Genomic DNA, 24,455 nt, shown 5'->3' with positions numbered 1-24,455 from the left:
AATAATATCAGTTTGTAAATCAAACAATGATGATGTTGCTTTAATTACTATCGGAATACGGAAACAGATTAAAGCATTCCGAGCTCATCGAATGATCCTTATTGAAAGGGGAAGGTACCCACTGAAATGTGCACAATGATTATCTAACAAAAATAATGTTAAGTAAACCAATGATGGAAAGACGATGGAAATATTCAAGTAGGAAATGTACACAAAATCTCAAACAAGTTTACTTGATATTCTGTTAAAATAATCAAATATTGAAAATGTACTTTCTTATGGGTTTAAAGCACCTCTTTCATTACACATTACTTTTTTATTGGTATACTTCAACATTATAATTTTTTCAATTAAGCGTCGTTTAATTATTTTAATACAAAATGTGATATCACTAATTTGAATCATTGATGTCACAAACTCATTTATTAATATAATTAATTCAAAATATTGACAGGACAAATTTTAATAATTAATGTCATTAATTTGAATTATTGATATCATTAAATAAAATATAGATATCAATAATACGGTTTAATGACCCTTAAAAGTATTGACACCATTCAATACATTTATTAATATTATTGATTATACGTTATCACTGATATCAGTAAATGAATCATAAACGTGAAAAACGACTTCATATCACTAAAAGTAAAAAACTATCAATATCATACGTTCAGATTATGGTTATCAATAATTTGAATTTATAGTATCAATCATTCCGGAGATTTGCTGATGTCATTAATTCGAATTTTTTAATCAACCATTCATTTTTTGACATCTGTTACCATATACTTTTTATAAAATATACAGAATTATTTATATCACTAAATCAATTTAATGATATTGTTCAATGACTTATTATCATCACTAAAAGTCCAGAATTTTTAGTATCATTAATACAATAATATATCAATTTAATAATCTTAAAAAATAAAAAATAATTCAAGTTATTCGCATTATTGATAGCAATACATTTATATCACTTCATCGAATTATGGATATCACATTTTACAGATAAATACTAAAACGGCTTCAGTCTCTAAACATCACAGACAAGTCCTTAAATGTATATTTTGAGAATATGTGGTTACGTGTTGTAAAATAATACAAAGCTAAACATCACAGACAAGTCCTTAAATGCATATTTTGAGAATATGTGGTTACGTGTTGTAAAATAATACAACAAAGTTGGCAAAGTGTTGCACAGATGACACATTGGTAAATACATCACTGGTTTGTATAAACAGGTACACATATGTTGTTCTGTTTACACGTTGGTAAAAACATCACTGGTTTGTATAAACAGGTACACATATGTTGTTCTGTTGACACATTGGCAAATACATCACTGGTTTGTATAAACAGGGACACACATTTTGTTCTGTTGAAACCTAAGTAAGAAATTAACCGTTGGTTTCTACAATAAGGTATACAGACCCTACCTTAATGACGATAAGGTATACAGACCCTACCTTAATGACGATAAGGTATACAGACCCTACCTTAATGACGATAAGGTATACAGACCCTACCTTAATGACGATAAGGTATACAGACCCTACCTTAATGACGATAAGGTATACAGACCCTACCTTAATGACAATAAGGTATACAGACCCTACCTTAATGACGATAAGGTATATAAATTGTGCCTAGTACTTGTATATATCAGATCATTCTCTTAACTCGGAATTCTATTTTCCAGGTCGTTATCCGATCCATTTTCACTTGGCAGGGAATGTAGAAGGGAAAGCTAAAGTGGAATCATTATCTATCCACGACACGTACGCCCGATGTGTCACCATCCATCGCACTAGTAGCTTGACTGTATGTACCAAACCTACGATATCTTTATGTAGTAATTTTACCGATGTATTCTAATGCGTCATTTACATTGTACTCTTTACATTTGTTCATTAATAGAAAATTGCAATGCAGATTCGAAATGGCTTCTTATTTTTCAGAAGAGTAAACTGCTGATGCGATGGTTTGTCGGCTGATGGGAGTGTATATATGTACATATAGATAGTTACAAATGTAATGTGATGGATTACTACACTTGAATCTGCATAGTTTGTATCTTTCGCGATGGAAAATAGGAACCATATCAAACTTATTTCTGGCCACGGTGATAGTCCTTGTGATGATGTTTACTTGGATGCTGTTGATAAGAAGTTATACTATCCCAGTAATACCACGTTATGAATATTTTGATATGTAGGTGAAGGACACTGCGTGTTTATTTCCTATGGGTCATGGTATCTTCTTTGAGGATGGCCTGGAAACCGACATCACTGTTACGAACAACCTAGTCTTAGGCCCGAAAAAACCGAATGTTAACAAGAATGAACTCCTTGTTCCGTCAGACAAGTAAGTAATGCCAAGCTGTTTCTTTGCCGGGGAAATGAAGATAAATCGTTGTAAAACTGCGTTAGATTAATGATAAAGAAATGAGATACTTTACCAAGTATGAGCAATTTGAAAAAATAAGGAAATGTTTTATACTCGAACCGCTACATGTAGTTATGAACAATAAGCATCGAACCCCTTCAGATAAGTGAGTTTTGACTTTTGATCACCTGGAATTTTTTTTTTTTTTCAAAACTATAAGACTTTGTCATTTTAAGTAAACGTTGAACGGATGAATGTGATATTTAATCTATTTAGATTATTGGAAATTTCACAGATATACAGATACAGTGCACTCTAGCAGTGTACTGTATATAAATCCCCGTCCCATTAGATATGTCGGTAATATAGATATATAAAACCCCGTCCCGTTAGATAAGTCGGTAATATAGATATATAACTTCCCGTCCCGTTAGATATGTCGGTAATATAGATATATAAAATCCCATCCCGTTAGATAAGTCGGTAATATAGATATATAAAACCTTGTCCCGTTAGATAAGTCGGTAATATATATATACAAAACCCCGTCCCGTTAGATAAGTCGGTAATATAGATGTATAAAACCCCTTCCCGTTAGATAAGTCGGTAATATAGATATATAAAACCCCGTCCCGTTAGATAAGTCGGTAATATATATATATAAAACCCCGTCCCGTTAGATAAGTCGGTAATATAGATATATAAAACCCCGTCCCGTTAGATATGTCGGTAATATAGATATATCAAACCCCATCCCGTTAGATAAGTCGGTAATATAATTTTTTAACGCCTTGTCCCGTTAGATAAGTCGGTAGGTAATATAGATTAATAAAACCCTATCCCGTTAGATAAGTCGATAGGTAATATAGATATATAACTCCCCGTCCCGTTAGATATGTCGGTAATATATATATATATATTTACCATCGTTTGGCATTGCCACTATATGACATTACCAAACTCAGTTGTGCGTTATCAAATTATATCTGCCAACTGGCGTATGAATTTTAACAGTAATGTCAATAAATTTAGGTTACCTCCCCTTGTGCAGTTACATTGCGATATTTGACATTTGTCCATAATTTTAAAAGATGTATTAAAATAGAAATGTAACATGAAATTTATTAATGAATTTTAAATGTAAAACGCTACCTAGCTTCGGATTATTCCACCGTCTGCTTACGATCACTGTCGCCCTCTGACACGATGCAGCCTAAATGTGATACTGTAGCACTTCATTCAAACAGCCAAGTGAATGTCAACACAAATAATGTTATGGCAACACCAGGTTTTTTCACCAGTTCTTCGTTTGAACGCTGTGTATTCAACTTTCACAGCTCGTAAACCGTAAACACGTGGATGCTTGGGACTCTCCATTATACAGCTAGTACTAGCGGTATGCACACATCCGCGGTTTCTCAAAATATTTTGTGAAATTATCTTTTGCAGAAGAAACTTAACTTAAACATTGTATTCGGCATAAGAGCTTTGTTGATGTGTATTGAAATGTTTTATTGCACAGATTATTTTCGATGTGAGGTCTATTTTTCAACTCACTATTTTTTACGCTGAAGTATACGATATGTTTGTTCATAGATCTCGTAGACGATGAAGGGGGAAATTTTGAATTCTAAAAAATAGTGAATATGGAATTAAAATCACAAATGATGAGTACAAGCATTGAATTGCTTTCAATTGGCATTCATGGGCTGGCATTCATCAGCCCTTGACAGCCAATTGAAAGCAGTTCCATACTTAAATAAAACCCCGTCACGTTAGATAAGTCGGTAGTATAGATATGTAAATTCCCGTCCCGTTAGATAAGTCGGTAATATAGATATTTAACTTTCTGTCCCTTTAGATATGTCGGTAATATAGATATATAAAACCGTTGTTTAAAAAGGGTGATGGACACTCTCCTTCTAACTACAGGCCAATATCTCTACTGTCTACTGTTGGCAAAGTTTTCGAACGTGTAGTTTTCAATCATATCTATAATTATTTCATAGAAAATTCGTTGTTTTATCAATATCAGTCTGGTTTCTTGCCCGCACATTCTACTTTATATCAAGTGATTGAAATGTATCATAATATATGTCTAGCACTCGAAGAAAAAAAACATACATGTATCGTCTTTTGTGACATCTCAAAAGCTTTTGATAGAGTTTGGCATAAAGGTTTGTTTATTAAGTTAAAATCCTATGGAATAGACGGAGAGCTATTGGCTTGGTGGAAGGACTATTTACATCAGAGACATCAAAAAGTATGTGTTAATGGGTCTTTTTCTAAATTAGGTTTTATAGATGCTGGGGTTCCACAGGGTTCTATTCTTGGCCCTCTTTTGTTTCTGATTTATATTAATGATATAGCAGATGTATTTGATTCAGCTTCAAGACTTTTCGCGGATGACACTTCTCTCCAATGTTCTTCTTCCTCCTATCAAGAAATTCAAACTATCCTTAACAAAGACCTTGAATCTCTTAATTCATGGGCTAAAACATGGCTTGTAACTTTAATCCTGACAAAACGGATGTACTTTTCATCTCTAATGATAATGAAATAGAAGGTTTATTAGAATTAGAATTTGATGGAAATATTTTAGATTTCACTAATAGTCACAGACATCTAGGTGTTATTCTCAACTCAAGTATTAAATGGGGGGATCATATTGAAGTGATTTACTCATCTGTTATGAAAAAAATAAATGTTTTAAGAAAATTGAAATTTGTATTAAAACGGGATGCCCTTTAAGAATTTATCGTACTTTTATATTACCCGTTCTAGAATACGCTTGCGAATTGTGGGATGGTTGTTCAAATTTGGAATCTGAACAATTAGAAAAAGCCCAACGTGAAGCAGCTAGAATTATTACAGGCCTTCCTTCTTATGCTAGTATTCATGCTTTGAATTTTGAAACGGGTTTAGAAACTTTGTCTTCTAGAAGGAAAAGAAGAAAACTTCAACTCTTCTACAAAATGCATACTAACCAAACACCTGAATACCTTTCCTCGTTACTTTCCTCTACTGTACAAGATCAAGCTCAATATTCTTTGAGAAATAGTAATAATTATAGAATTCCTTTTTCCGTCTTTCTACAACTGATTCTTCTTTCTTGCCGTCTACTATGCGTTGTTGGAATAATCTGGATAACTCAATCAGGTCGTCATCCTCTTTAAGTGTTTTAAAAAAAGTCTCTAAAACCTATCGATCACATTTCTCCACCTTCTCATTTTGGGATAGGTGACCGTAAATTAAATAGCATACTAACGAAACTTAGACACCAATGCAGTTCTTTAAATTATGATTTATTCAGGATAAACCTTGTGGATACCCCCAGTTGTTCTTGTGGACATTTGTGTGTAAATTCTTATCATTTTTTCTTTATGTGTTGTCATTATAAATTACAAAGAAATGTTTTTTTTTCAACATTTAGATGATTTACCCATACATTGTGATTTAGATTTGATATTGTATGGTAATAATGATCTTTCTTTTGAAACAAACTCGAAAATTTTTTTGAATGTCCAAAACTTTATTAAATCTAGTAATAGGTTCACTTGACGTCATCCGCCTAAACTACCCTCTCTCTCTCTCTCTCTCTCTCTCTCTCTCTCTCTCTCTCTCTCTCTCTCTCTCTCTCTCTCTCTCTCTCTCTCTCTCTCTCTCTCTCTCTCAAAATATATAGTTAGTGTATTTGTTGCCATATGGCTTTTGCGTTATCTAACTATATTTTGTTATATATTGGGGAAAGGGTGTTTCATAAGTTGTAATAACTTGTACCTAATCCGGTTGTAATAATTTTTGCAATTAAATATGTTTAATACATATAAAACCTTGTACCGTTAGATAAGTCGGTAATATAGATATATAAAACTTTTTCCCGTTAGATATGTCGGTAATATAGATATATAAAACCTTGTCCCGTTAAATAAGTCGGTAATATAGATATATAAAACCCCGTCCCGTTAGAAAAGCCGGTAGTATAGATATGTAAATTCCCGTCCCGTTAGATAAGTCGGTATTATAGATATATAAAACCCCGTCCCGTTAGATAAGTCGGTAATATAGATTAATAAAACCCCGTCCCGTTAGATAAGTCGGTAATATAGATGTATAAATGCCTGTCCCGTTAGATAAGTCGGTAATATAGATATATAAAACTTTTTTCCGTTAGATATGTCGGTAATATAGATGTATAAATGCCTGTCCCGTTAGATAAGTCGGTAATATAGATATATAAAACCCCGTCCCGTTAGATAAGACGGTAATATAGATGTATAAATGCCTGTCCCGTTAGATAAGTCGGTAATATAGATATATAAAACTTTTTTCCGTTAGATATGTCGGTAATATAGATGTATAAATGCCTGTCCCGTTAGATAAGTCGGTAATATAGATATATAAAACTTTTTTCCGTTAGATAAGTCGGTAATATAGATATATAAAACCCCGTCCCGTTAGATAAGTCGGTAATATAGATATATCAAACCCCATCCCGTTAGATAAGTCGGTAATATATATATACTGTTAGATAAGTCGGTTAGATATATATATATATATATATATATATATATATATATATATATATATATATATACCCCGTCCTGTTAGATAAGTCGGTAATATAGATATGTAACTCCCCGTCCCGTTAGATAAGTCGGTAATATATATATTAAACTCTGTCCCGTTAGATATGTCGGTAATATAGATATATAAAACCCTGTCCCATTAGAATTTGGTTTTATTCAGAAATGAAAAATGTCTAGATTAATGGATATTGAAAAATTAGTAATTCAGCAGTGTATAACCTACTCAGTGGATAATTAACATATGTGGAATCCTGCCCTTCAGATTAATTTGAAATTTAGATATACATTAAACCGTATCCCATTAGAGATGCGGGAAAATTGATCACTTTAGCTGTCGTTTCTAACATGTGATAACTGATTGTCATTTTTGGTATTTTCTATGTTGTGTATAAATATAAATACGTTCAAATCAAAATTAATTGATTACATATTGCTTGTACCCACAGCCACCCCCACCCTCACACACACACACACCACCACCACCACCACCACACACATACTCACCACCATGCATACATACACACACACACCATCACCCGCTACAACACACCATCTCACACACTGCACCCACACACACGCACCCTTACGCACGAACGCGTGTACACACGTACGTGCGCACGAACGAACACTCACATAAAGACACAAGTCAGTTCATTGGTCGTTGCTTACACACAAAACATGTCGCTAGTGGTTAATAGCACGCTAGAGTCTTACACACAATTCAGTTCGCTGATAGTAAGGTTAACACAAATCAAATCACTAGTAGTTACGTGCATGCATATCAGTTCACTGAAAGTTACTTAAACACAACCGTTCAGTTGAAGTTACCAACGTATGTAAGTGACCACTAGCTACATACGTTAGGTCACTGGTGTTGCTTAGAGGCTCGCCTGTTCAATGGTAGTTACAATGTACTTAGATACAAGTCAGTTCACTGGTAGTTTCTTACACAGCAATCACTTCACTGACAATAACATAAACACAACATTTCACCGGTAGTTACTGAGAGAAAGTTCACTGATAGCTACTTACACACAAGTCATTTCACTGATAGCTACGTACACACAAGTCATTTCACTGATAGCTGCTTACACACAAGTCAGTTCACTGATAGCTACTTACACACAAGTCAGTTCACTGATAGCTACTTACACACAAGTCAGTTCACTGATAGCTACTTACACACAAGTCAGTTCACTGATAGCTACTTACACACAAGTCAGTTCACTGATAGCTACTTACACACAAGTCAGTTCACTGATAGTTACATAAAATATGACTTGTTACATTTACATACATATTTCATTGTAAGCAACCTAGTCTAATGCTTGTTACCTATAAATGCCATTGTGTAAATGTCTAACTGTTTCTATTCAATTACACATACCATTGTATAAAAAACAGAATGTCGCTAGTTATTTACATATGCCATTGTAATAAAAGTCAGTCTGTAATCAAGTAACATTACCACTTGCATTGCGATTTCATCTTTGTCTTTTTATTAGGTTACACATCTTACATGTTAACTGAAACATATGGCTTGTAAGGCATAAATCAACACAACATAGAAAGTACAATTTTAATATCATTATGTTAAAAACACTATTCCTTCGTATTACTGCTAACTAATACATTATATTTGCAGTAAGCCATGTGGAGTTTTAGTTACCCATCCAAGGAATTCATTTGTAGACAACACCGTAGTGGGATCTCACGTAAGCGTATTTAGATATTCACATTTATATTCGGTTATATTTATAATAATACATTTTATCCTGTAACTGGCACTGCCATTGTCGGAATACACCTGCCACTTATATTTTGCTGTATTCGGCAGTGACGGAAAACAGCTGTATTTTTAGCACGTGCGAAAATTCGCCGGATTGATTTATGAATTTATTTTGAAATAACGTTTGATAAAATAAATAACTGTTGAAATAAGTGATTTAATATGTTGTAATGAATAAGTTTATTTATGAAAATTCATAAAATCGCTGTCATATCCGTTAAAGTTTGGAACTACTTTTCTGCGCGGAGCAATTATTTTGGCGTATGTCACCAGGCAAAATTCAGCGTAATGTCAACGACGTGTAAACAAAGATTGAAAAACACAACTGTTGAAGATTTGATTGTCTGATTTTCAATCAATGTTACAGGATAGATTGAATACATGGTCAGAAGCTCGCAACTGTTGTCTTTTTTCGCTATCGCCAAACTACAGCTGCTATTTTAAGACACTGACCATGTATTTTCTATACGTAAAATTCGTTATGTCAAAACATGTCAGAAAACCTAGTAACGGAACTGTGATTGGTTTAAACGTTCCGATTGTTAGCTGAATGACGTAAGAAATATTGTTACTCATCCAGAAAGAGAAAGAAAATGAGAATATATTTTATATCAATCTGGTAAACAGATGTTTTTTAGACATGTTTACATCCAAGTAATAAGAATTTTTAAAAATCCAAATTTGTATCCATAACACATAAGATTCATGACACTCGTCACAGGTTTTTCATTTTATCTCCTCATAGTTTTGGTAAAATGAAAACTTCGTAGAACAGTAAAGTAAATCGTAAATAAGATAGAAACTCATAGAAGTCATCTGTATATATGATTGGTTTTATCATATCCTGATATCGGTATATACAATGTTTTATCTACTGTATATATCTATTCTTTGTGACGAGGCACAAAATCTACACGACAATACTCACATTCTTTTTATTTGACAGAAGATTGACATTGTATTATGACCAATATTTTTTTTTCGCTGAAATTATGAGAACATAATCAAAATCCAAACTCGAATCTAGTTAAACTGGGGAGAAATGTGATAAAAAGAAAATGTACGCTTATATGACCAGGTGTTCAGGATGAGTAAACGTCTTCTGTTTCATCGATTATATCCGCAATGTTAATCCAGATTGGTAGCTCGTTACGATTGCATGAAAATAGTTCAATGAATATGAGTTAGGAGGAGTTTACAGCAAAGTAAAAGGTCCTGTACGCAAATATTCCTGTATGAAGACATAGGAGGAATCGCAAAACACAGAATAAAATCTTGAAAACATATAAACATACATTACGACATTGGATGAGTCGCACAGAATAGGAAGAAATCCTGAGATCGGTAGATCTTTAACAAGTCATACAACACAAGAAGAAGCCTTAAGATTTTATAGACCTTAATTAAGACACATTGAATAAGTTACATAACACAAGTAGAAATGTTAAGACCTTATAGTCCTCTATTATGACATTGAATAAGCCACACAGCACAGGTATGTCAATCTTATTCTTCAACATTTCCAACTTGTTTCAGCTTGCAAATAGACAGGGATGACTTCAGATTCCTTATTGCAAACTATCCATTTCATATTTTGGGAAGTAACAGGGCAAACGTAGATTGACTGATATTAACATGCCCTACGCTTCCCCCTCCGGAACACCTGGTCAGTAGCATTTTAATAGTATGGATTAGAAACTTACCGCTGGCGTTTAGTATAAAAAAATCCTCAATAAATCACAATGTGGACAGACTATAATTGGAATGCAATGAATCCCATAGATTGTCAAAGATGTTTTTGTGCAGCGCTCTGATAATGATTCTAATGATAACTATCCAACACCTGAGCACAACTAAATCCCCGCAAATTAATGTTTGTTTCATTAATCAGCTGAATGTTTAACAATTTCGAATGCAGAACGATAAAATGAAGTAAGTATTTATCACATATTGGTGAAAAGAAGGGACATTCTATATGTCGATGTTTGTTCTTATCTTGAATAATAACAAGCATGCTGATAACCCTATGGGACAGTACTGTAAGCAGTGCGATCAGGACTTTATGAGTCACCTATGCCATATGATTTCAATAACCGTTGGACATTTGTCTAGTTCCGTCATGACTTTATTTACTCCTCAACGGAAAGCGGCAATGCAACTTACCAAATGCACTGTCAAGTTGAAGTTCTTGCAGAAACCAAAAGGTGTATATAATGTTGTAATTACGCTATTCTGTATTCATTTGACCTTTGGAAACAAACTTGGATACTTACCAAAATTATTGATGATGTGTGCCGAATTCGGATTTTATACTCGTCGTTATGGAAAGCCTGAGTAACCCAGCATCTTGGCTATTTATGAAAGCCAATTTTCAAATAAGGAGGAAGTATTTGCTATCAAGATCAGTACTATTTAACACAAGGAATCCCTCGAAGCGTTTATTTAAGCATCCGTCTATCACAGAACTACCCCTGCCATTTTCTAATCACTCCAAACACAGTACGTCTATACAATCACTGATACAACTGAATGTATTTGATCTTCGATGTGCTCCTGTTCTATTTGTCCTTTTAACCACTGTCCATCTAAGCGCGTAGTGGCTATTAACTTAAATATCATTTGAAAGGTTAAGACATTGCTCATTTTCGATAAGTAATAACGTCACCTATAAGACTTACGATTGAAGGTACTGCTAGTCACACAAGATTTGAAGAACTGAATCTTTTCAAACAATAATTACAATGTGAAATTATTTACAGTTATGGTGATCGTTTAAATCAGATGAATATCACATTACTCTGATATATCACATATATTTGTATGTTATCATAGTTACTGTTCTAACCGACTGAAAAATGTAAAATATGGAATTAATGTATGTTACTTTTATTACTAAGAGAAAACTGCATGTTGAATTTCTATCTAAATATGTTCCAGTATGGATTTTGTTTCGCATTTCCGGAATTACCAACTGGTCCAAAAATCCCACAAAAGATCTTGGAGAAGGGAGAAGCTCGCAGAACCAAAGTCGCACTGTTCAAGGGGAATACAATTTACAATAACTATGGGGTAATATGTTTGTTTCTTTTTAAGCTTTTAGTGAAAAGTTTTACCATCACAAAAGCATTGTTTTATCTGAGATGAATTACCAAATTAATCGATTATTGAGGAGGAACTGGATTTACAGCCAGGACTTGATTGAATACAATAAACAAAAATACTTTGAATATATTGTAGGCTGTTTGATAAATTCTAAGTATCAAAGTGAAGATTTGGTTTACTTGGTTGTTTAACTAGTATTCTTGCCTAACAAAAATTGAACTTTCTAATTAGGGATTAACATGTGCGTTGGAAATGAACTATACAAAACCTGACGAAGGAAAAGAAGAGACATTTTTCGCTTCTGTCAAACTTGAGGATGATGTAAATTCTGTTTGCACACGAAAAGATGCAATTGGAGACTACTTTGTAATAAAACGTTATGTTAAAGATGCAAGACAAATTTTAAGAATTTGCTGCATTCAGTGATACGAGACAAATGCTTAAGCATGCAATAGTTTATGCTGTGTTGTATACGATAAGTAGAATTGTGCTATTTGTAATGAAATCATATGCAACAAACTGAATTCCCCATTATATTGCTTAAATTGCCATTAAAGAAAACATTTCTTACCAGTCATCAAACTTGTTACACATCAATTGCTCTCGACGTCTTATTTTCAGCATAAATGTCTGGTATTTTACTGAATTTGTAACATTATCTTCCATTTAATAATACTGATATTACAATTGTAAAGGATGGATTACGAATTGGTGATAATATGAAGGAGGACCTGACAATCACGCCAATGGGTGAATATCACCCACGTATCCAACCCAAAAACAGCACATCTGATCTAGACTTACTCGAGCTCAGCTGCTTAACTGGTGAGTCTAAATATTTAACTAAAAAGGGTTTAGCCATGAACTTGAAAATAACAATATCTAAATCTTGCAACTGGCTAAGTGTACCGAAAGATGATAATTTTAATAAAACCATAACAAAAGGGTGGCAAAATTGATAAATTAGATATGAAATGATGGAGATATTGACATAAATTTTGTCATATGCTTGAACGAATACATGTAACGCATATGTAATGGATTATGTAAACAATGACAGATATATCTTTGATTATATATCACTGATATCTAGTCTTTTAGACAGCTTGCTATGAATATGTATTTGGAAATAAACAATTGAATGAAAACATAGCAAGGTCGTTTTTTTTCATTTCTAAACCTTCTGCCTAGTATGACAAGAAAACATGTTACTCAAAAAGTTGGCACTGTTCGTTTTCATTTTTTGCACAAATTTATCAGATATCCATTTACAAAGCTCGACGAAACGAACTTACAATAATTGATTCCTGTAATTTCAATCTTGGTTTCTTACTATTATCTATAATCGATCACTTATTTATTCAGTATTGTGAACGGGAGTATTAGATATCAAACAACAGATATTCTACTTCATTTGTTCAATTTTAATCAAAAACTGCTATTGGTCTTGAAGGTGCTATCATGTTATGATATTTAGATATCCAGATTAAATGTCATTATTGATATGAGTAGGATTTGTTTGACTTCGCTTCCTTTGGACTATTTCAGTATATGGCAATGGAGGAGTGGGTATCGTTGTAAAGGCGGGAAAAGTTTTAATGAAGCATATTAAGTAAGTGCCTGTGATGTAAAAGAACACAAATTTCAAATCTGGATTGGGATGCGCAGTAACCTCATAGTTCATTACATGAAAAAAAACTTTTGTTAGTTGTTGATTCCAGCGACATGTCAAAAGAATCTTTCAATTCAAATTCAAAAACGATGAAACTAGGGTAAAATATTTAAAACTTGCTAAATCATATTAACTTTCTCAAATGATAACAAGGTAAACATCAACAACAGCAAAAGACATACATTGTACTAACGAACGTCAAACAAATACAAGTTTTCTAAAGTTTTCTGGCGTTCTCTGTTCTTCAAATTAATATCATGTTATGTATCAATTCATCAAATTGTCTTGAAGTCTAATATATTGTTCTCTTCATATCTGAAACTATTAAATATAAATGAAATGGTGGTTTTTACTTGTATCCGTCTGTTTAGAGCTTTCATCCTAATATTCGGCTTAATTACACAGGATTGGGATGATGCATTCTCTGTGTTTTCAAGGATGTAGTCATCGTTCCGTGTTGATTTGATTTCTTACATTTGAAAATTCAGTGTTACTTACATTGAATTTATTATTTTCCCTCCCATAGGGTCGCAAAGAACAAGAAAGGAATAGAACTAAAGCGGTGGGTATATCGTGTCATATCATGTTATTCGTGTGATTTGTGCATATTGTTTCTACTTTTAACTTAATCACAATGGCACAAGTCGTCAAAGATTGTACAAAGGACATGTAAGTGAAAGCACCTTTTAATACAACATTAAAGTGGCATAAAGTGGAGACAAACAATATATCAAACTGCATCATACGGCTGTTTCGTCTTTCTAGGATTATTTAGTGATGATAAGGGCCTTAATGTTGAAGCCTTGGAGGCGACTGACGAAAAGAAAGTTCAAAATCTAGACGGAGAGGTGCACTATCCCCATATGTACTGACATACACGTGTTTAAGTTCTGACGAGGCTATAGGTTTACAACCTTTGTCGTGTGCTTTTCGTTGAATCTATACAATTGTCACTTACATTGAACTTCAATATTAATGTTGTAAACTAAAATGCTGCGTATTCCCATAATTATATGCGATTGAATTAGTTGCACGAGTCAATGTGGTAATCAGAGCACTTGGATTTCTTTTCCAATATCAACTCCAGGTATGTGTTTTCTGTACCATGCAACATAAAGTAGTGAATATTTGTTTATTATCTTTATTAATAAAAAAACTCGTTCTGTTTATTTAATCACTACTGTTTGTCTGTCTGTGTGGACGTCCGCTAGTCCGTTTTTTTCTGGATCAGTTGATCTGTATGTGTATTTGTCTGTCTGCCCGTTTGTCTATGTATCCATCCATACACCCGTCTGTCTGTCTGTCTGCATACCCGTCGTTCTGTTTGCGTGGTTTGTGGGTCTTTATTTCCGTCCGTCCGTCTGTGTTTTTCAAAATGTCTATAACTCTCAGTCAGACTTTCTCAATGTCGATCTATGACTATCTATATGTGTCCCTCTGTTTATCACTATTCGTCTATATCTATATATCTTTTCTCTCCTTCCCTTTTCTCCTTCCCTTCTCTCTCACTGTCTGATTTTACCGTAACTGTGATGACATTTAATAGATAAATGAATAAAATTAAATAGATAAAAAGATACAGTTTCAAATGTCCATTGTCATTTTCCGAATTTACATGATATGATTTAAAACAACTAAACAATGTTGATTATGACTTCCTGCGTATGTTCTTGAAGAACACGGTCATAATGATATTTTTTATTTTATTGCAGAGGAGAAGGAAAACCGACTATGCCGCGTTACACACAAAGAATAGAGCAATCCATCATTCTTGGTAATCGTGAATCAAATAAAAAGGAGGATTCAGAGTATGTTTACTTTTCATAGCACATAAAGAGCTAACTATAACCTGATCGGTTTACACGTAATGATAATATTTCTTTTTAAACTTCGATGTGTTTTCAGTTTAAAGTAATATGCCAATTAAAATAGATGTTCGAAGGTAGTGATTTAGCAATCGAATATTGGAGTATACGATCGAGTAGTAACTCCAAAAGCTTGTTGACCCATGTATTTAACGATAATTTAGATGAAATAGGTTAGTATTTTGGCGAGTTCGGTATAGTTATTTAAGAAAAACCGTCTTCAGTTTCAATTGTTTGAAATATTGTTATAATTTTGTAAACTATTGACATCATATCTAAATAACACTAAAGAATTTTGAATGCATAAGAAGTAAACACACTTCGCCTCAAAGGTTCCATACGAAAGCATTTCATTGCATTAAAATTAAGAATGCAAATATCATCTGTCCCTTGTATCAACACACATGTATTTTACAAAAATATGTATAAGTTCGACATATAGCCAGTTATCCGTTACAGGTTGGATTTCTTAACTTTTTAGTGACACCGATCCTAGCTATGGGCTGCAGTTTGCCGGACCTGTACATGTGATCAAGGTATATTTCGATGACTTCTACCCATCCACCGTGCACCGCTCTGGCGCAATCGCTTTTGCAGGAAAGAACAAAGATCCAGTTGCAAGCAATTATTTCGGCGAAGACGTCTATTTCGGTTTTAAAGACGTATGTATACCTTTAATGCATACATCCGTTAAATCCGGTCAACAGATTTGCTTTCATTATCAATGTTCCCTAATACGGAAAAGACTAATGAAACGATATGTTTTACTTCTTGCATATTCTTAGTATTATGGATACTTATACTGCTCATGTTGTCTGAGATTGGAGTTGTTTCGGAACCAAAATAATACTACCGGAGCATATTTATCCATTCCGTCAAACGTAAATTATCAATAACCCTTAATCTCAACGCTATCCATTGACATCAGTAAAAAACATAAATACCGTTTCAGCAACTTGAAATATAGTTAATGATATAAATGTTTTGTTAATTCATATATGTGTGTCCATGCCAGTGTTTAACATATATCTTTTTTATTGACATTCACAACAGCCCGTTGAAGGAAATCGAGTGTTAAGTGCTAATACTACGAACGACCAAACAGGGAATATTGTGGAATCATTTGTCGATGAAAAATATGTCACGGGTTCAAAAGCAACTGTTCTCAGAAACACGGCATTTCAGGTTACAGGAAATTGCGAAAGGAGAACAAAATGGAAAGAGTATGCCATCTGTCACGAAAGTTATGCAATGGTAAAGTCTACGTGTTCGATAAATATAGATCTGTAGTAAAATAGCATAGCATAAACCAGTATGTTACCCTTATAGGATCAACGGGACTTGATATTACCTATCAGTCTCAGTTCAAGATATGTACACTGCATATTTCCCAATATTCTTATCACTAGACAGAGAAATTAGTGTTCGTCTCGGGCTTTTTTTGCCCTGGGTTTTAGTTAACTTTTTTGAGAGAGTTCTTTCACTTGCATGTTAATCTTGCGACATCATTCTGTTGTATCTAAGATATTCTAATTTTTTTCTGACAAGATATCATCTTATCATGTACGAAAACAGGAAGAAAGTACTAACATGTCAACATAATCATAATCCAAACTCAAATTCAATAAAACGTGGGTATGTTATAAATAAAAGAAGGATTTCCACCGACACTCTAAACAAAAGGATAAAGAGAATAAGAATGATGTTTAAGTAGCGTGTTTTTAGGAGTTATACCTTTTTTCAGATATTCCATATAGTACGACTGAAAGTGATATTTATTTATTTTGTAATGCTATCATATAGATATGATTCCATTTCACTTATTCTGTCACAATATAAACAATGAAGCCACGACTGTTTTAAAAACATCAATTGTTATATCACTTTGACCTAAGTATTTCTATCAAAATCTACTAAATGCGTATCAACTGATAAAAGAGGTGCATAATTGGGTAGTGGGACTCCCTACCTTAAGTAACACAAATGAACATGTTGTAGGTGTCACTGAACGTGGATGCAACCGTGGTTAGATTCGATTATAAAGGTGAAGAAGTGGAACTTGACAAGGCCCAGTCTCTAAAAAATACTCCATTTAACGTCATCGTCAACAATCCGAACTACCACTATTTTGTTCGTCATGATGATCATGATAAATGGTTCACGCTTAGAACTTCAGAACCCAATAAAGGGTAAAGTACTTATTCAGATTATCTCATGTTTCGTATTTGATTGATATATTTAATACAACATACGATTATAAATCAGATAATTTTTTCGAGTAAAGTGTAAATGAAAAAAGCGTTCATCTGTTAATATGGATATAATGTTGACACTGTTTTACTTGTAATTATCAAAGGACCATTATTCTACATTTATTGCCAGTAAGAAATTTGTCATCGGCGTGTGTATTAAAACAAATGCCATTCTGAAGATTAAAAACAGCGAAGATGTCTCGTTACCTCAAGCACAGACATACAATGAACTACTCGAAAGTGCGGAGAACAAATATTACCATGATAAAAATAAAGGGTAAGTATTTTGATGGGTTGAAATCAGTGATTTCGTCGCTATATTATAGACTCGTATGAGTATAATAACAGAGAAAAGTGCGAGGAATTATATACGATATTCATGTACCCAGATAATTAATAGTGGCATATCTTAAGGAATCTAGTACTCTATTACTAGGTTCTAAAATCTTAATTAAACCATTTTATTAGGTTCTAAAACCCGAATTAAACCCCATTACTGGATTCTAAAACCTTAATTAAACCATTTTACTAGGTTCTAAAACCTTAACTAAATCCTATTACTAGGTTCTAAAACCTTAATTAAACCATTTTAATAGGTTCTAAAACCTTAATTAAACTCTATTACTAGATTCTAAAACCTTAATTAAACTCTATTACTAGGTTCTAAAACCTTAATTAAAACCTATTAGTAGATTCCGTAAGATATGCCACTATTAATTATCGAGGAATATTTTCAACAAAGAAAAAACAAATGCTGAGAAATGAAGTTTACATATCTCAATAATAGTTATTTATTGTTATTTCCCTTTGCAACATTTCTCAAGCAGAAAAACTATGATTACGTACTTTTCACTGTGTGTACAGGATTGTCCTTGTGAAAGTTGTCGGGCAGAATGTGGATGATAACAAGAAATATTGCACAGACAAGAATGAAATTTGCCGTGAAATTAAAATCAAGGCTTCGGGCTCCACAAACCCAAACAGTGATTGTTTCGAAGCAGTAAGGGAGAATTATCTTCCTCCCAAACCACAGGCCTCGGTATGATAGTTTTGAATATTGTTATCTTAAAATGTTGATTTAGCAACGTTATTATCGCATAATTAGGCTTGCGGCATGCCACATCACCCACATTGTTTACATAGTCAAAACGGCATCTGTTTGTAACTCCTTAGGCCTAGGATGTTCTAAAATCATTACAACATATCAGCAGACATAAAATATTACTAACTCGTTTTTTCAAACCAATGATATCTTTGTCAAAACACTACATTTAATAAGGAAATCTCTTGTTGTAAGATACTTAAAGGTTTACAGAGACTTAATTCCTTATGTAGGTCAATGATACATGTGATGAAACCTAGGATATGATAGGGAGTGCTCAAATGTCCTGTATATCATATGACACAATGGAATCACTACTGTGACGCCGTTCCTACTATATATATGAGACAACTAAAGCGACGCTGGAAAGCGTTTCTTTCTTATTCCTCTGTCAGACCCGGTCAGTTTATCACGTGACTATCTTATTGTTCGTCTGCTGCTATGTTAATTCCCTAACAACACATGCAGTATTGGGTCGTGCGTTGTTCTGCTGCAAAATAAAGTCACGCTGGATATTACGAATAAGATAAGAATATGATGACGTATAATTCCGTCACTGCAACGCACGCCTGTCAAGTTGCCATCCGTACCTTGTAATGACACTAAAGACCATAATTATCCCACCATAATTATACCTTAGCAGGACTGTAATTACTTTCCAGGTGAAATCTGAATTTATCTATGAAAAACACTACGGACATCTCTTGCACTAGACGGTTAATTTAACTCGACTTTACTTGAAACAAAACTGTATGTTGATAAGCGTGATCCGTCTTACAGCATTCAGTGTAGAGGAGCACGTCGGCGTACTGCTCATGGACAGTCTCACACCGTACTCGTCTGCTCTAAATACTTCCCCAAAGCATTTATCGTATTAAATCATATCGATGTACATAACAAACTGTCTTGTCATGTTTTAAGAAACCCCTACCTCTGGCATGCCAATAGAAATAAAAATCGCTCAATTTCGCCCATTCATGTCCTGTGTCTGGAAAAAGCATCCGAAACGACAATAATTTGCTGGTACAGTGCATAGAATATTACCCATATACGCAACAACTTTTGACTGAACTCTTACTAAGAGTTCCGTAGGTCCGGATACAAAAGTTTTTACCAACCGAACATTGTAATTCTTCAAAATCTTAATCTGATCTGAGACAAAATTTTGTCGTTTTTCTCATATTTGTAATTATGTACGTTTTTTGTTCGTAAATATTAATCTCTTCATTATTACTTGATAGTAAACATGTTGTTATCTAGACGCCATATCATGTTTATGTTAACATATACTGCAGACATGGCAGAATTTGTTATTGTGAAGCTTATTTATTCCCAAACACTTCATGGAGGAATGAATGTCTTTTAAATCAGATGTAGTTTTAGAATTTGAATGAGGATTATCAGTTTGTATGACGACCATGTTTTAAAGGCAGCCTTCATCTGATTTACAGACAAAGAGATCGGTCCAAGAGAGACAGCAGGTACGTATAACTATTGCATGGTATCATCATGCAAACACATACAGCATTACATCTTTGGAGCAAATGGGTTTCGCTCCTGTTGGTTTTCCCCGTATTCATGTAATATTCGCCTTTGCACGTTTTATGCTTCATCAGCATTTATCTGATATTTTTGCTGTAGATTGAGTTGATTGCTTAATTAGAAATTATGTAAAGATGTTTTACATAAGAAGCGAACAAAATTACGATTCCTTCTTTACCTGCGTTCTGTATAATCACCTGACTGAATTAGATGAATCTGTGTCCTATAGTTGTTCTTTTCATCCTGAGCTGATATCTGAAATATCATAATTGAGTTAAATGCAGTATAATGCAATGGATTTAAAAAAAATCAATTGTTTTGGTCCCTTTTTCTGGTACCCTCTCTTTTCTGTTGCTTGTGCATTATTGTCGTTTGTCTTTGACAAATGTTGAAGACATTTCCCGTCCTGAAACAGTTGTTGTGTACTTGTTTATATCGGACGTTGTTTAAAAATTATCTTATATATGAAAAAATTGAAATTTATTGAATTATTGAGCTAATGCACCTGGATTTCCTCAGTCGCCTCCTAGGCTTCAAAGTTTAGGCCCTTAACAAATGTGATGAGTCCTATAGCACGAAACAGCTGTATGATTCAATTTACATCATTGTTTGACTCTACTGTATCTAACTGTTAAAACTCTAAAACTGTGTTGTTTTAAAGCTTTTGGTTTTTCTGTTGTACTATAGATCATGAGTAGAGCAAAGACGAGGTTATTGGACTTGATTCAGCTGCTGGTTGACAGAGAATCAAACAATTCTGATGACAGTGTTGTAAGTTTTTTTTGTAATTGCAATTACCTTGCCCCAGTTACATTTTACAATCCACACCACCATCGAAATTTCATTTTGTTTTCTTATCTTTCTAAGAAATAAACTTCCTTTATGTTTTCCAAAAAAACGTATTTACCGGATGGAGTATTTTTTTTCTAATACTTGTCGTTGCTATATTGACAGCTCTATGTAGTCCGACTGATGCTTTGATTGTAAATCATCATAGGTCATCATAGATATACAAACACACGAAAGAAACGCAACATCCTCAACTATCCATCAATTATTCATTAGCATTGTTACTTTAAAAAAAAGTTGCGGTTCGTTATTTGTTTGTTCTAGAGATATGAATTATTTCTTAATATCTGATACGGGTATCGGGCCCGGGGCCAGAAACGACATACACAAATTCACCCCACTCAATAATTATATATGGAATAGCAATTATCTTATCACCGCTCACATGTCCATTACACTAGAAACAAATATTCACGGTTGTGAGAAACAGGTTAACGGCTATTGTTAAGGTAATGTTCTTTCGAATTTTACATACACATGCAAACTGTGTCGAAACCATTAATTATAGATTATATTTATAGATTTGATATTGGAAACAACTAATTCATCATATGGTAAATCATCTTTTGTGTACAGAAAGATTTTAACGGTTTTCATAAAAGGCATATTCGTAAAAGTTTCTACCGAATGTTTCACAAATGGTTTTTAAGTTGGAAGCCGGCGAGTCAACAACTGCTATGGAAGTACATGTATTACAGGGTTGATACAGAAATGCTACGGCATTGTACGGTAATGTTTCGGTATTAATACGCAAACGGCACGGAAACGCTACAATAAAAATGAAATAGGAAGCGTGTACGGGTTTTTATGATTAAAATATTTTATACTGGGCCGTACATGAGTTTTTATCTGATAATTCCTAATTGAAAATGGAACGATTCTTTAATTCTAGAAAGGTTTTTAAATGTGATGAGTTTTCTAAATCACTTATCAAATGAAAATTTATCAAATAGTCTCCTTAATACATGGATTATTCATAGATATCATGTAGAAAGCGGACTTTCCACGTCAAAGTCATTTCGGCTCCTATGTATGGTCGCCATTGTCATGCGAGTCTGACGTCATAATACATTATATTCCACACGTTTCCATATAATGCGCAAAGATATTTCATGGATATAATCACTGAATATCAATGAAATTGTGCGATAAATGATAGGTATAACATAATTAATTGATTCAATTTGATGTCTTTTAATTAGACTATGATATTTTATTGTTAACATAAAATCTTATATGAAAACTGTTTTATTGAAGAACACAGTTACATTTTGACGGGTTTTAATGTCAAACTGCATACGACAAAATTGTTGCCATTTTCAAATCATGACGTAACGCCATAGTCAATATCATGACACCAAAATATAAAATGACACTATATCGAGACATGTATGTATGTATGTGTTGCGTGCATACATATACAGTGTACATGAATGTGAGAGCAGGTATGTTTGTATGGGTGAGGGTGTACTTGTGTATATGTGTCAATGTGTATTAATGTGCGTTTGTAATAATAATGATTATATATATATATATATATATATATATATATATATATATATATATATGGATTATTGTACTTTGTGAATAAAAAGATTTAATAATAATTTCAATAGATTAATTTAATAGCCTTATATAGATTTTCTAGAAGTAACGAGCCAATATAGCTGTGATGATTGTGTTGCAATTTCAAGGAGAGTTAAGAAATGTAGTTTTCATCCCTGATTTTGTTACAGCATAATTCAAACTGAATTATTATCTGCTCGGCAAAATGTCTTTACATTTACAATGTATATTACAGTTGAAAAAGCGGAGACGGAAGAGAAGTGTTCCTGTTCCTGTAAATGACGAGGAGCTCCTAAAATACAGTGGTGTAATACCAAACGTAAGGAATATGTCGACTACTCTGTAGTTCATAAATATAAAGCGGCATTGTAATTTCGTTTTGAAAACCCACATCAGCCATTTGATATCACTTAATAGTAACAGCTCTCATTTAGTATTTTTACCAACCAACGGAGTATACCGAGGAATTAAAAGTGAAAAGCGCAAACTGAATTGCTCTTGACATGCTTCATTGTAAATTGCTATCTGTATAAAGAAATATAATGATTGTAATTGCTTTCTGTATATAAATAGAAATCATTTGATGTAATTGTAGGAATGGCTTAAATGTGATGCGTAAAGAAAGAAATGAATGTTCTAAACAACAATCCAGAATCCCTCCTAAACGACTGACCAAGAACCTTCCCAGTGGACTCTTCCAAAGAACAGCTAATGCCGTTAAAGATATCTTATTCCCTACATGATGGTATGGTCTGTCTTCCTATATCGAAGAAGACTGTTAAAACTGTTATTATTTCAAGCAAATTGCTACGTTTTCAAATTTTCTGATCGTTAGATATTAGACAATATGACAGCAAGTGACCACTAATATATTACGTGTATTTGGATACATAAAAAAATATTTCCATGTGTTTGTGTATCACGTATAAAGTTTCTCAGATGTATTGATACAATTACCTTCCAAGGTAACTTATTTCGAATGTATAAAGTTATAAAGAACGTATCAGGGATTGGAGAATAAGATTGGATTAGCGACGCTTTATGATCGATCTTTAACGTGCATTCCTGAAAAAAAGAAAATATATATTCCCTTTATTCTGCTTAAATATATTTTATCATTTACCTATTACTCTCACATAATCAGATGTAAATAAAATTTGTTTCTTTTCTTTTTTGCAATTACAGTTATAATTTTTTTTTTCAATATTGGCAAACGACAGAAAAATATATAAAGTTTGATTTTAAAACTCCAATAAATTGTCATGACAAGAAATTGCTGATCATTCCTTACAAACAAAACAGAAATCATATTGTTTTCTAAAACACGTTTTAGATAGCAATATCCCCTTCTTATGAATTGAATTATAACGTATTACGCAATTAATACTAACATTTTGCATTTTTCTCTATTAATAAAGCAACTTAAAAAACACGAAATTTGTTATTTTTGATTGCATATTTAATTTGCCTCAGCTCAGATGATTGTGATTGGCATTTATCATTTTCATATTGCAATTTCTTCCGTCTGGCAGGTGCATGATATACGATGCACTTTTCATCAAAATATTTGAAGTTCATCTATATGACTGGTTCAGTAGTACTTCTTTCTTAAATTCATATACAAATGCACTTTTCATTTTGCATTTAAATTTATTTACCATTGGGAATGTGGATAGAATAAGTTATACACAGGATACGGTGACATATTTTGAATTATCATATAATATCTATAC

General features: G+C 33.2%; 1 protein-coding gene across 1 annotated transcript in view; it reads left to right on the top strand.

Annotated features, from left to right (window-relative positions):
* Positions 1-23,465, top strand: part of LOC132551093 (cell surface hyaluronidase-like) — a 31,177-nt gene extending 7,712 nt beyond the window's left edge. Inside the window, exons 10-25 of the mRNA XM_060215200.1 lie at positions 1,709-1,830; positions 2,225-2,373; positions 8,629-8,698; positions 11,710-11,841; positions 12,106-12,240; positions 12,570-12,699; positions 13,423-13,486; positions 15,259-15,354; positions 15,893-16,073; positions 16,465-16,665; positions 17,410-17,600; positions 17,794-17,940; positions 18,528-18,702; positions 20,995-21,078; positions 22,958-23,064; positions 23,318-23,465. Of these exons, the coding sequence (XP_060071183.1) occupies positions 1,709-1,830; positions 2,225-2,373; positions 8,629-8,698; positions 11,710-11,841; positions 12,106-12,240; positions 12,570-12,699; positions 13,423-13,486; positions 15,259-15,354; positions 15,893-16,073; positions 16,465-16,665; positions 17,410-17,600; positions 17,794-17,940; positions 18,528-18,702; positions 20,995-21,078; positions 22,958-23,064; positions 23,318-23,465 (2,132 nt within the window). The remainder of the gene's footprint in view (positions 1-1,708; positions 1,831-2,224; positions 2,374-8,628; positions 8,699-11,709; positions 11,842-12,105; positions 12,241-12,569; positions 12,700-13,422; positions 13,487-15,258; positions 15,355-15,892; positions 16,074-16,464; positions 16,666-17,409; positions 17,601-17,793; positions 17,941-18,527; positions 18,703-20,994; positions 21,079-22,957; positions 23,065-23,317) is intronic.
* Positions 23,466-24,455: the final 990 nt, after the last annotated feature.

The sequence above is a fragment of the Ylistrum balloti genome, unplaced genomic scaffold, assembly GCF_031769215.1.
Source record: "Ylistrum balloti isolate Yb309-2 unplaced genomic scaffold, AGI_CSIRO_Ybal_v1 Utg370176, whole genome shotgun sequence".
NCBI classification, from domain to species: domain Eukaryota; kingdom Metazoa; phylum Mollusca; class Bivalvia; order Pectinida; family Pectinidae; genus Ylistrum; species Ylistrum balloti.
Note: the sequence above shows the minus strand (reverse complement) of the source record. Positions and strands in the feature narration are given on the sequence as shown.